At 44.1% G+C, this 12,465-nt stretch overlaps 2 protein-coding genes across 4 annotated transcripts; one reads left to right on the top strand and one right to left on the bottom strand.

Moving 5' to 3' along the window:
- Positions 1-2,301: 2,301 nt before the first annotated feature.
- Positions 2,302-9,468, top strand: nfe2 (nuclear factor, erythroid 2). 2 transcript variants are annotated; one of them, XM_088289336.1, is made up of 4 exons: positions 2,302-4,676; positions 5,382-5,694; positions 5,758-5,889; positions 7,303-9,468. In XM_088289336.1, exons 2-4 carry the CDS (start codon positions 5,647-5,649, stop codon positions 8,476-8,478), a joined length of 1,356 nt encoding a protein of 451 aa, XP_088145462.1. In that variant the 5' UTR covers positions 2,302-4,676; positions 5,382-5,646; the 3' UTR covers positions 8,479-9,468. The 2 variants fall into 2 exon arrangements, with proteins under 2 accessions (XP_088145462.1, XP_088145463.1); XM_088289337.1 differs by having other exon boundaries at positions 5,616-5,694.
- Positions 8,571-12,185, bottom strand: LOC148339307 (heterogeneous nuclear ribonucleoprotein A1-like). 2 transcript variants are annotated; one of them, XR_015842434.1, is made up of 12 exons: positions 12,038-12,185; positions 11,433-11,549; positions 11,210-11,356; positions 10,910-11,120; positions 10,737-10,826; positions 10,587-10,661; positions 10,472-10,519; positions 10,274-10,387; positions 10,060-10,200; positions 9,930-9,995; positions 8,781-8,840; positions 8,571-8,670 (listed from the first exon to the last, which is right to left on the bottom strand). XR_015842434.1 is itself a non-coding variant. In XM_088289338.1 (11 exons), the coding sequence occupies exons 1-10, from the start codon at positions 12,047-12,049 to the stop codon at positions 9,943-9,945; spliced, it is 1,008 nt and encodes a 335-aa protein (XP_088145464.1). In that variant the 5' UTR covers positions 12,050-12,185; the 3' UTR covers positions 9,414-9,759; positions 9,930-9,942. The 2 variants fall into 2 exon arrangements, 1 of the variants encoding a protein (XP_088145464.1); XM_088289338.1 differs by lacking the exons at positions 8,571-8,670; positions 8,781-8,840 and adding an exon at positions 9,414-9,759.
- Positions 12,186-12,465: the final 280 nt, after the last annotated feature.

Below are 12,465 nucleotides of genomic sequence, written 5' to 3' on the forward strand. Positions count from 1 at the left end.
AAACGAACTAAACTAAATTACCTCAAAATATTTTCAAAATGCTTTTATAATGTAAATAACTTAAAGCCATCTTGTGTAGTATTAATGTAATTGGAAGCGTCATTTGGCAGCTTTTGGCAATAAATAGACTCACATTCAAAAGTAGGCGCTCACTCAGAAAATTGGCCTGGTTGATCGTTTTAAAAGCCTCTTTTGTTCATCTTGATAACATTGAACTGTAGGCGTACTCACATAGAAAATTTTGTTTTCATATAGGGCAGGTTTTGAGTTACAATCTGAAATAAGAGTCTTTTCCAGGACCCAAAATGCATCTCATGTCAATTGTTGTGACGAAGCCCATCAACTGTGTCGTATTGAATTTCACTTAATTGGTCTGAAAATGATTATTCATTTTCTGCAAAAACATATTTTTGTTCATCTATCCGTGCCGGCGACTTACGGGAGCAGGCAAAACAATGAAAAGGCCTTCCTTCTAAGTGATACAATACAATACAACTTTATTTATATAGCACATTTCGCAACAGTTGGAGCTGCAACAAAGCGTTTTTCATATGGTAGAGGATATAATTAACTGTGCGTTGCCTTCTACTCTATACATCAGAACATTTATTTTGTGTTCAACTAAACAGGATAAAATTGTGAGTAAAATGAGACAAGATCTTTTTTTTTTTTTTACTTTTTTTCCACCGTGTGCAATGAGAATTCGATTTTTCAGGGGTAAAATATGTGGCCTGGTTCAACAAAGTTTTGGAAAAAAACTTGATAAATATTAAATAATGAGGATGAAGGAGAGAAGTGTGTAATGAAGACTAACAACAGTATAACCTCACACGACTTTTGTGGGAGTAGAATGCAATTCTATAAATGTGTAACAATAGAAAAAGTTCAAATATTTTCAGCAATACAATGATTTCAACACACAAGTACATGACTGTTATGTTTTCAATTTCCTAATAGGACGGGGACATTTTTTGTGTGGAAGATTTACGCGTGGATCACTTTTGTTTTTTGTTTTTTTTCATCGCCAATACCCTCCTACATTCAACCAACTCCAATTATCCTACCTCCCTCTTCTGGGAAGCATCGGGAAAACCAGGCCAATGGGGTTTTCCCTCTATCGCAGTCTAGAAATGACATCACAGTTTGGCCTGACAAAGATATTTTCAGTTCAGAGTTAAAAAACAAAACAAAAACATAGCTGTGTTTTGCGGTGAAGGCAGCAACATTGTTTTATTGTACAGAACACATAAGAATGTGAATTCCTAAGAACCTGCGGGCAGCTATGATTGTTCACAATGTTTATAAACCATAGATTTAAAATTTAGAATTACTAATAAAAATACTCTGTTATGCCTGACTCATACATTGATAATGAACTGATGTAGACATACTGTATGAAATATTATATAGCACGATGTCAGACGTCAGAAAAGTTCCAAAGCGATGCCACCCCTTGATGAATGAAATTACTTTTTAAAAATACAATTGAACATTTGCTCCACAAATCGATCCGGCGATCCTCGTAAGGATAAGTGGTTCGGAAAGTGGATCATTCTTCTGAATGTATGGATATATATCGATATCAACTTGTCACATTATGTGTGATCTATCATACAGAAGAGATCTTTAAAACAATCACACACGTGTTAAGAGATTATTTGGGCTGTTGCGGGGAAGAACATGAAATATCGAACAAAGTTAGCCTTTTTCTCATCACCTTAAGGCGGCATAACCACGAGAGTTTGTTAGTTCCCTTCCTTCGAATCAAGTGTTCATTTTATCAGCATGAAGCAGAACCTCCGGTATGCAACATCCTCCTTTCCCTGCCTCCCTTCTTCATCTCTGCACGCAAGGATTCCACATGCGTCACATTTATATACCTAATACGCGATTTGAAGTGTATTTATTGCGTTTTCCAATAATGGATCGCAAATTACAGCTTTAAAAGGAGACATTTGCACAATCAAACCTGAAAGTTGAAACTCAATTGCCCGTTTAATTTCAATTCCATCGGGTGCAAACACGCAAAAAACGAACCATTGCGTTTCTGTAGCGTAGATAAGATCAAGCGACTATCAGAAAGCGATTACGAAATCTAAAAGTTGTTGCCAAGCATTATCTTGATGGAAACACATTGAAATAGACGCAGGCAATCTTGTGACATTTGGTGGACGGCCCAGGAAGGTTCCTCATTTGCTGATGTGTGAAAACCACGCGTGACCGATGTTCTCCGAAGCAACACCGAAAGATTCCTTTTGAGGTAACCTCACTCCGTTCGCTCGTCGCTACCTTAAATGATGCGTGTTTTTCCTCAGCAAATTTCTACAACAGTAAATTCTTTTCAACAAACACGACAACCACGGAGAGACGACGTCCATTTGTTCTCAGCATCGGACCACATTTAAAAAAAAATAAAATAAGCTGACGGACAAACGGGAACTCAAGAAATGCCCCCCAAAAAAAAATTAATTGAAGCAAACAAACAAAAAGAAGGAGCGTGGGCGTTGACCCGCATGGTCCAAAAGCGCTGAGTGAGGTCAGAGTAATGACATGGTTGTGTTGGCGGCTTGCGGTGCCGGCGGTTGAGTCAGGGGCTCGCTGCGAGGAAAGCTGGGAAGGACTTGCTGGAAGCACTTGGGAAGTCCCTTCCTTGATTCCTGGTAGATGTTCACCTTTCTTGACTCTGTCAGCCGCCTACATGGTCAAACTTTGTCTTCAATTTATTTCCGAAGACCAATGTGCCAATTTGTGATTTGCAGACGCAAACTCATGATTCTTTTCAGTTGGAGCGCTCAACTGTCATTTAGTTCATAAAAAGCTCATGACACGTTGAGTACATTATTATTCATATTTTTTTTGTCTTATGTTATGTGTTTTCTTACATGTTAAAGCATGTTTTAAGTATTAAATTTACTGTATCATGTTTTTAGGGTTCCAATTTACTTTCTCTCTTTTGGTCATAAAAGAGCATGAGTGATAAAAAGTAAGGAGAAAGTCTGAGAAAAGATTCAATATGAACATCCATCCATCTATTCTCTGAGGTCAGGTCGTGGGGGGCGGCGGCTTAAGCGGGGAAGCCCCGACTTCCCCATCCCGAGCCACTTTGTCCGAAAAGTTCTGAAAATAGTCCGGGCCTGGGTCGCATCCTGTTGGGACGTGCCCCGAATACGTCACCGGGGAGCCGTTCGGGACGCTCCCTGACAAGATGGCCGAGCCGCCTCACCTGGCTTCTCTCCATCTGCAGAAATAGCCGCTCGACTCAACTTGTCTCTTTGGGAGAACGAGCCCGCACGTTCCGGCCGCTTCTAACTGGGATCTTGTTCTTTGGAAGTACTTGTGCATATTTTCAAAAGGCCTTGGATGCCAGGCAAAAAATAAATAAATAAACCCCTGAGACAAATCGCTTGAACTCGTGTGCACGGCCGCTTATAACGGTGTTCACAATGAACTCGTGTTGTTCGTTGTTTGGGACACAATTGGCACCGTTCTGAATGAAACTCGGTTTCCTCCAGGAGGCTTTTCCGGACATTTTGAGGATTTTTATTGCCCATCCTCTACTCCCCCCGCAGTCCCTTAGAAACACGATTGTAATGCACTTTACTTTGGAGTCAGCCAGTCGGCGCTTCCAACCGCTTCAAAATGCTGCCGCTCGTCTTAGTTTTCGACTCAACGTGAAACTGGAATAGACGTGGCATCGATGTCTTTTCATTTGTGTGCTAATTTGCCGCCAATTTCGATGACATCGTATGGAAAGAGATTTATTCGAGCTCCAGCTGTTGCGAAATGCGCTAAAGAAATAAAGTCGCATATTGTTTAAGTCCGAAAAAGTTGCGAAAACTTTGCAAACTCCACACGGGAGGTTTGAAGCCAGAAGCTCTTAATTGTAGGGCAGACGTTTTAACCACGAGTCATGTCCATCACGTCGACGCGTGAACTTCTGCTGTGTATGAACGCAGACGTTCCGAGTGCGCTCTGGCTCAGCTCGAGGGCCGAGGAGTCCAAATATTGTTTTGTTTTTGCCGAAACATTTGAATGGACACGCTGTCCTGCTTCTCTCTCGTCTCTTCTGACTCGCACTCTCTCTTGATGCTGGCTTGCGTTGCCAGCGTGCGGAACAATGCCGTCTTTCTTACCTGTCTCCAGCGTGCATTCCATTTGGACTCGACTCAGTCGCAATCCCACCCCTGCTCAAAGAAGTCTTCTTCTGACTCAGGGTGTTCCGCCCCACACGACTGCGATCTTTTGTTCGGGACGATTCAAAGGGACACATCTGATCAGCGGCGTTTGTTTTCGTCGGTGTTTTGTTGTCATCGTATCGGTCGGGTCGTTAATGCTCACGTATTTGGGGAGGATTTGAAACGCGCTCTGAATCATTGACCCGGTTTGCGCCAGACTGTTGGTTTGCGGGTTGTCGTGTGGGCAAAGGGGAAATTTGGAGGTTGGGGTGCAAGCGTGCTATTAAGGATGCGAGAGCGGCTTTAGGGGAACATTGCCTTTGCGTGCTCAGAGCCGTCCCACTTTTGCTCGCGCCACAGAGTGTGGCGAGCAGAAGACAGAAGTTTGGATAGCAACGACCGCCTTGAGGAGTCCGAGTTTGGAGCGAGTCAAAGAGAGTCCGGAGCGGGATGTTGCTGATGTTCACCAGCTGAAGACAAAATGTCCGCAATGTTGCCCAGGTATGTTGATTGGCACATTTTTTCGTCTGGATCGGTGCCAAAATCTTTTGGCAACGAGATGTGACGCGTTGTGTGATGCGAGATGACCGGACTTTTGATGCGTTTACAATTCATGTTCTTTTTGATTGATTGCCGTTTTTTATTCCAAGTCGCAAATCGTTTCAATGCTTTTGTATTTATTTCAGCATGATTTTCGGGCACGTTTTGCAAAATGCAACAATAGCATTCTTGATGACCATGAAATCGGAATCCATCCTTTTAAAACACAATTTGCTCAGTTTCCTGTCCACTCGGAAACGTTGACATTTCATTTGGTGAAGTTTCATTTTTTTGTACAACTAGGAAACCACAAAGAATTCAGCCGTTTAATTGACAGGCAAAAAAAAAAAAATCGACGAATTAGAAACCAATCAAATCAAATGAACAATCACAGTCGATCATGACTGACGTCTGCGATCAATCATTGGAATTGCAATCAAAAAGCAAAATGCAAATGGATAGTTCCGTCATCGTCCTTCCAATGCCGCACTTTTGCCAACGTGGTGAATTCTCAAACGTTTTCATCAAACGTACGGCGGACAGTTTCATCCAGCAAGGCCAAGCGTTTTTGCAAAACGTTGACCAAAAATGTCTACATATTGAGACGATCGCCGGTGTTCCAAAGAACATGTGCACGCTTCCACCAGTCTTGCTGTTTCCTTGCAGATTGTCTTATCACTGGTTGGCACAACTGATGGGCGGAGTCAACTGTTCAGGAACCTTAATGTGTTCCAAAAAGCCTTTGCAGAAATGAAACTGCCAGAAATGAGCAGGCCTTGTCCTCAAAGCGTCAACTAACGCTCCCGACCTGCGCTTTTGACTCTCCGCATGTCCGAATGCCGTCGTACGTGCTCAGGCAGGTCACTTGATGATATTTAATGAGGACTGCATCCTTCCAAGGTTGAACTACTGCAGCAAGAGCGTGTCCTAAATGTGTTCGCCAGCCAACTACGTGCTCCCACCAAGCAGAACCTGTGAGGTAGGTTTGGCCATCCACTTTTGCACTCTCCCGCACGGACCATGAATTTTTCTCCGTTTCAAGGTATCGGCCTGCCCATCGAGCAGGGTGTGCGGGGGGGTGCCTGCTCATTTCCTCGCCGTGAGATCTCATGGAGCACAACACTCGGATATGGACGCAGCCTGGCAGGAACTGATGGCCATCACCGAGCTGCAGGTATCTCAAGTCCCATTTCTTTTTCAGGTGAACGGATATTTATTGGGAATTTCAGAAAAAAAAAAGATTCAACCCCATCTCTGATGTTGTTCATCCTCTCCAAGGAATCCACTTCTATCCCTTTTGCAGTCATCCGTTTGCCACACTTGTCATTCATTCGCTCATTCGTACCGAAGTCATGAATTGTATTCATCGTAACAGAAACACAAAAATTGGAGCTATTCAGTTTTGTGTGACGTTTCAGGATGAACCCGAAACGCACTTTAATCTTGACAGGGGCGCCTTTTTGTAAACTTCTGATTGAGCCTTAAATTGTTCTTCTTGCCCAACTTGCTGTTGACTCACGAGAAGCCGAACTGCAAAATTCACAACAGGTATTTGATTAATCAATGGATATTTCCGAGGGACGTTCACTTTCGGTGACGCTTCCAGTCCGTCTGTTGCAAACAGACGATGACACACTGAGACCCTCGAAGCTCAGTGGCTCCTTCCCTTTGAGAACAGATCAATTGTTAGGTGTCGTCTTCGTCTCGTGATATCAAAATGTGCACAGCATAATGAAGGCGACCGCCTCCAAATCAATTCTAGTTGAAGCAGAAAATGTCTTGGTCCATTCATTGATCATTCCTGAAGTTAATTTTGCTCCTTGGACACAGCAAGTTGTGTCAAAACGACAACAACATTGTTGGACTTAGAGGTCCAACTCACTTTACCCGTAAAAGTTGTAGCCACCGTGGTTCATTTTAAGTCCGTCGCAAAATTGTGCCCAGAAGCCGAATATCTCCGACTCACAGCAGGCCAAACTTTTTCTTCTGAGGTCGTATTCAGAAAATTCGAAGGCTGCTTTAAATTGCGCACACGTGCAAAAAACAATCCATCAAAGGCATTCTATTTTGATTGTGATTTGTGAGTGCCCCAATTGACAAGATTTGAGATACAAGCTGCAGTAACAGAAATAGATTTTTATGATCGTTTGGGCGGTTGAGGTGGCCGAGACTATCTCAGGTGGTCCGCAAAACCAAATTGGACATTCTCATCAGCATATCATTAACATTTTCAACAATATTATTCGATTTATTTTTTTATATTAAATCAAATGAATACAATAAATAAATGAAAGGAGAAAGGGGCTCACTAGAGGCTTTTGGCACAGTTCAACTCCTCTCCTTTTTAGTTTCACAGCATTTTTCTTCGTGTATTTCAAGGATGAAGAGTAATGGCATACCTCTTTATGAAAAACAAAAATTTGTTTGGGTTTGATGCATCTATTTTTATGTATAAAATATTTTCCGATATTGTGTTAATTACGAGGTTGACCAAAGTGTTTGTAAGCAGTGCATATAACTTCCTGGAGACAAATGGTGTGTTTTTTTTTCTAAATGACGGATTATTATTCCGTTTCTGTCCTTGCAGGGTTTAGAGACATCTGCTGAAAGCACCTACGAAGCGACACATTACCAAAACATTGAGCCAGTTGCTTCTATGGGCGCCTACGACGCCGCCCACTGCCACCCTGAGCCCCCTCCCGCGCCATTTGAGGTGGGCACGACCGATGCGTACGATGGAGGCTACTCCGAAGAAGTCGCAATCTATGAGCGGTCGGGCTCGGGACTACAACTGGACCAGAGAACGGTGTCCGTCCCATCGCATTCCCACCACACGTTTGCGGTTCTTACAGGACAGACCAGCTCACCCGGGACCAGTCAAGGCGACAGAAGGTCCAAGGGCGTCTTTCCTCAATGGGCGGGGCCTCACACGATGTGGACGGCGCAAGGCCAAAGTTCGTTTGCTCATTCTGCCGATGATATTGAGTCGGACTCCGGCCTCTCGCTGGGCTCCAGCCCACCTTTGGCCTCACCGGAAAACACGGCCACCGGAGTACCAAGTTACAGTGGTGTGGACATGTCCGTCGCATACGGTGATGGCGAACCAGAAAGCATGGCCAGATACGGCGGAAGAGTGCACAACTACCCCACAGATTACCAGAGTCGGTCGGACTCTTATTCCGCAACCCAAGACCACTTGAGCCACTCGCCGAATCTTCAGGCATCCAAACATCAGACCTTGAGTGAACTTTACAGCTCAGAGTTTTCCTGCAGAGGGAGCTGGCAACACATGGTGCATTCAAAAGCTCAAGGAAGCATCCCGACGCCAGCGAGCAGGGATGAGAGGCGAGCCGTGGCGCTCCAGATTCCCTTCGCAATGGAAAAGATCATCAATCTGCCCGTGGATGACTTCAACGAACTTCTGACGCAGTACAGCCTGACGGATGCCCAACTGGCGCTGATCAAGGACATCAGGCGAAGGGGGAAGAACAAGGTGGCAGCTCAAAACTGCCGCAAGCGCAAACTGGACGGTATAATTCATCTTGAAAGGGAGTTGGATCAGCTGCAGGCTCAGAGAGACGGTCTGGTGCAGCAGAGGTTAGAATTCCAGCGCAGCTTGACGTATATCAAGTGCCACCTCTCTGAACTCTATGCGGAGGTGTTCTCGCACCTGAGAGATGAAGCTGGCCAACCATATTCAATAGACGAGTACTACTTGCAACAGATGGCGGATGGTGAGACGTATTTGGTGCCTCACAAATGACAAAGAATGCTGAAATCACGTGTTAGCCAATTTTCATGGAATTGTTCACGTTCATTCAAGACATTTCATTGCCCAAGTAAAAACACAACCACTTTATGAAAATAAAATTTATTTTTTAAAAGGTGAACACATTGGTCTCTTAAAAAAATAAATAGAAGTAAAAAAAAAATAATGCAGTCATTCTCCAAAATCCTGAAAGAGAAACACCAAGTCAGAACTTCCGACATTTGCTTTTCCAAGCATTTTAAAATCAGAGGAAAGCATTTTAACGTTAGGGCGGGATCTATTTTTACATTACGTACCTTATTTATCCATTGCCAGTTATACGAAGTTGGTCCGGTGAGCACAAACTTGTCTGATACCTGAAATTAGAAATAGAAAGTCAAACCTTCTCAACATGCATTTAAAATCATTTCCCAGCATGCAAATATTATGAGACAATATATAATTAGGAGGCCCATTTACCAACATTTTTTTGGGGGGTGAAAAAAAACAGTTTAATCATTACTGTGCCACATCTGACTACCACAGCTACATGACAAAGCAAGTTGTACTAATCAGGAGTTGAGAAGTCTGGTCTTACCTACAGGCGGCATTTTAGCCTTTGGTAGCTGCTGCCTTGCTAGCCTCAGGCTTCTGTTCTCACTCTCCCCTGCTTCAATGATCCTGGCGATGATTGCTACTTCTCTCCCTCAGCTGGCTTCCATGGCTAGCCTCAAAGACTGCATGTAAGCTAGCATGCCCCAGATGATCTGTGTCGCGCTCTCGGGTCACATTTTGTACACACTGCATCCAACCCTTTGCACGGCACCTGTCATCCCTCAACCAGTCGACACCTACTGCGTGGACGCTCAGCTCAGTCACACCACACAGATGTATGCAGCAATTCTTACAACATCCCTCTGCCCAAAACCACTAAAGGAGGCTAACAAGAGTTTGTAAAAAGACTGAAAGGTTGTTTATTTCAGCTCAACTTTGATGCAATTACAAATAAAACCAGAGATTAAGGACAAAAATATCTACATAAAACCCTCATTGGAATGCTTACTTTCCAGAAACATGAAAAAAACAAATTAAAAAAATAATCAAAAGACAAAAAGGCTTAATTGAAGACCCTCCAAGATTTTTTTTTTTTTTTTAAATCTAGTATACATCTTTTGCAGCAGCAGTAACCTGCCACATGATTGGCTGAGCAGAGTTAGGAGGTACACCTGCAGCTGCCCTGTCACTTCCTCGCCTTGCTCTCCTCTTGCTGTCACTTCCTCTCCTAAGTACTCAGCCCTGTTGAACAATACGGAACAACATTGTTAACTGTGCACTGACTTCATATGACCTGAGATCCAGTGATTTTTTTTTTTTTTGCTTGTTTGTTTAATGGGTATGAGCACTGAAAACGGATCCCTCTGACAACTAAGACTGGAAAGCCAGTGGCCTCTGTATGAAATACTCACCTATTGTGTCACTTCAAAATCGGCCTTGACGCCCATAGCCACTGTTTGAGCTTCCTCCATAACCACCTTAAAACACAAACATTCAGTTTCAAAACATGATTTAACAGAGACATTCAATCAGCCTCCTTACCATAGTTCCTGCCACCACCACCGCCGCCACCGCCAAAGTTGTTCTTCATCGGGCCGAAGTTTGAGGACTGCGAGTCATAGTGACCCATGTTGTAGTTGCTGCCACCTCCTCCTCCTCCTCCTCCTCCTCCTCCACAGTGGCCTGCAATACACATCACATATTAGTATTTCACGGTCAAAAAGCATTGGAGTGCCGCAAAAGAAATACTACTTGCCGTAACCATTGCTGTCATAGTTATTTCCGCCATAGCCTCCACCGCCGCCGCCTCCCTGGTTGTAGCCCTGGCTGTAACCTCGGTTCCCTCCATTGTTATATCCACCCCCATAGCCTAAAAACAAGTTTGCTTTTTCAGTACAGCATTCTAAAATCACTGCGGGTTAAGGGTAGCCAAAACCAAAAACAGCACGCTTACCACCATCATTGCCATTGTAATGGTTGTCTCCATATCGACCCCTGCTGCCTGGAAAGAGAGAGTCGGCTTAACGGAAGACAACACGACAATTGGAGTGGGGGTGCACTGTGCTTACCTTGGTTATAACCTCTGTCGTAGTCATAGGGTCTGCCACCACCGCCTCCGCCACCACTCCGTCCACCTGAAAATCCTGTTCGAGTATTCCACAAAGGTTAGGAGGGCACTCAATAAAAAGATGACGCACATTGTAGAAGCAAGCGAGTACCTCCTCGCATTCCTGAAGACTGCATATCCTGTCGTGGGAGGGCCTTTCTGACTTCGCAGTTGTGGGAGTTAATAGTGTGATATTTCTGAACTGCAGAGACAAAAAAACATGCATGCAAGGTAAGTGCGCAGGCATTTCCATAGTCATTCCGAAGTCCAGAAAATTGCACTTACTGACGATCCTGTCGACTGCATCGTGGTCATCAAAAGTCACAAATGCAAAGCCTCTCTTCTTTCCAGTATTACGATCATTCATAATTTCAATGACCTCGATCTTGCCAAATTGCTGGAAATAGTCACGCATGTGTTGTTCTTCGGTGTCCTCCTTAATCCCCCCGACAAATATTTTCTTCACTGTTACATGGGCACCCGGCCGGTTGGAGTCCTGCAATAGGAGCCGTCAATCAACCGATATCCTCATCCCATCCAACCACCGCACCAAAAGAACAAACATTGCGATACTACAGTTTTTACCTCTCTGGAGACAGCACGCTTCGGTTCAACCACCCTTCCATCCACCTTATGGGGACGGGCAGACATTGCAGCATCAACCTCCTGCACGGATGAGTAGGTGACAAAGCCAAAACCCCTGGACCGCCTGTTGTTAGAATCTCTCATGACCTGCACAGAGCACAACATCATTGAAGCACACCCCAATGAATCCGCACATACAATTAATTACCCTGTTTTCACCTACCACACAATCAGTAAGACTACCCCATTGTTCGAAATGGGCCCGCAAGCTTTCGTCTGTGGTCTCGAAGCTCAAGCCTCCGATGAACAGCTTCCGAAGCTGCTCTGGCTCACGTGGAATCTACACAACAGGAGACAGCAAAAGCCAGTGGAGTCAACATGCTGCATGGCCACAGCGATCTAAAAGATGCAGCATTGAGCATCTGCGCGGTTTTATTTGAACATGTCGGAATAAACAGCGACGGTTCCCGGTTGCAGTCCTCCGCTGGGTGGGGGAGGGCGACATCGCCGCCATTACGCCACAACACGGTAGCAGTCAGCTAATGTATCCGTGATGAATAGTTGGTGTCGAAACCGCTGAATAAATATTAGACGGTGTAACAACGGCGTTTTGAAGTAGTTACGACATGCAAAAACAGTTTACGAACATCGCCAATTACATTATTTTCTAAATCTAACGAACAATAAACCACGAGGCTCGGGTTCTTATAAAATGGCGGCGCTGCGGTGTGTGTCGCTCATTTAATAAGAGTCAACACGCACAAAACTAAAGATCGTCAACAGGTCTGTTCTAGCATTGCCTGTAACATCAACGAAAGAAGTACTCACATCTTTCGACATTTTGCTTGCAGACCAACTTTGGACGACACGCTTAAATTTGACGAAGAAGGTGAACTGCGTCAGGCAAGCAAAGACTGCCTCTCAACAGTACAATAAATAGTAACAGATCCACCTCTTTGACTAAGCGATTGGTCAGTGCTTCCCGCTGCGTACTCACGTCACTCACAAAAGAGTTTTCATTGGGAAAAACCCTGTCAATCATCAATAAAATCCAATCGCAAATGAGGTAGGCGTGGTTTTGCCCCCCAGACAATCCAAATATGCGGTTCCTCAATAACATTTAGTATCAGTTTTGTAAAATGTAATGTTTCTTTTTTTTGCCACAAACCACACAAGTGCACGTATCTGTACATTTTCTTCAATCCACTGAGTCAAATGTATTTAATTTGCGATGCACTGGACGTTATTCATTTGAG

This window comes from Idiotropiscis lumnitzeri, chromosome 3 (assembly GCF_059441095.1).
Source record: "Idiotropiscis lumnitzeri isolate Australia: NSW breed Sydney's pygmy pipehorse chromosome 3, RoL_Ilum_1.0, whole genome shotgun sequence".
NCBI lineage: Eukaryota > Metazoa > Chordata > Actinopteri > Syngnathiformes > Syngnathidae > Idiotropiscis > Idiotropiscis lumnitzeri.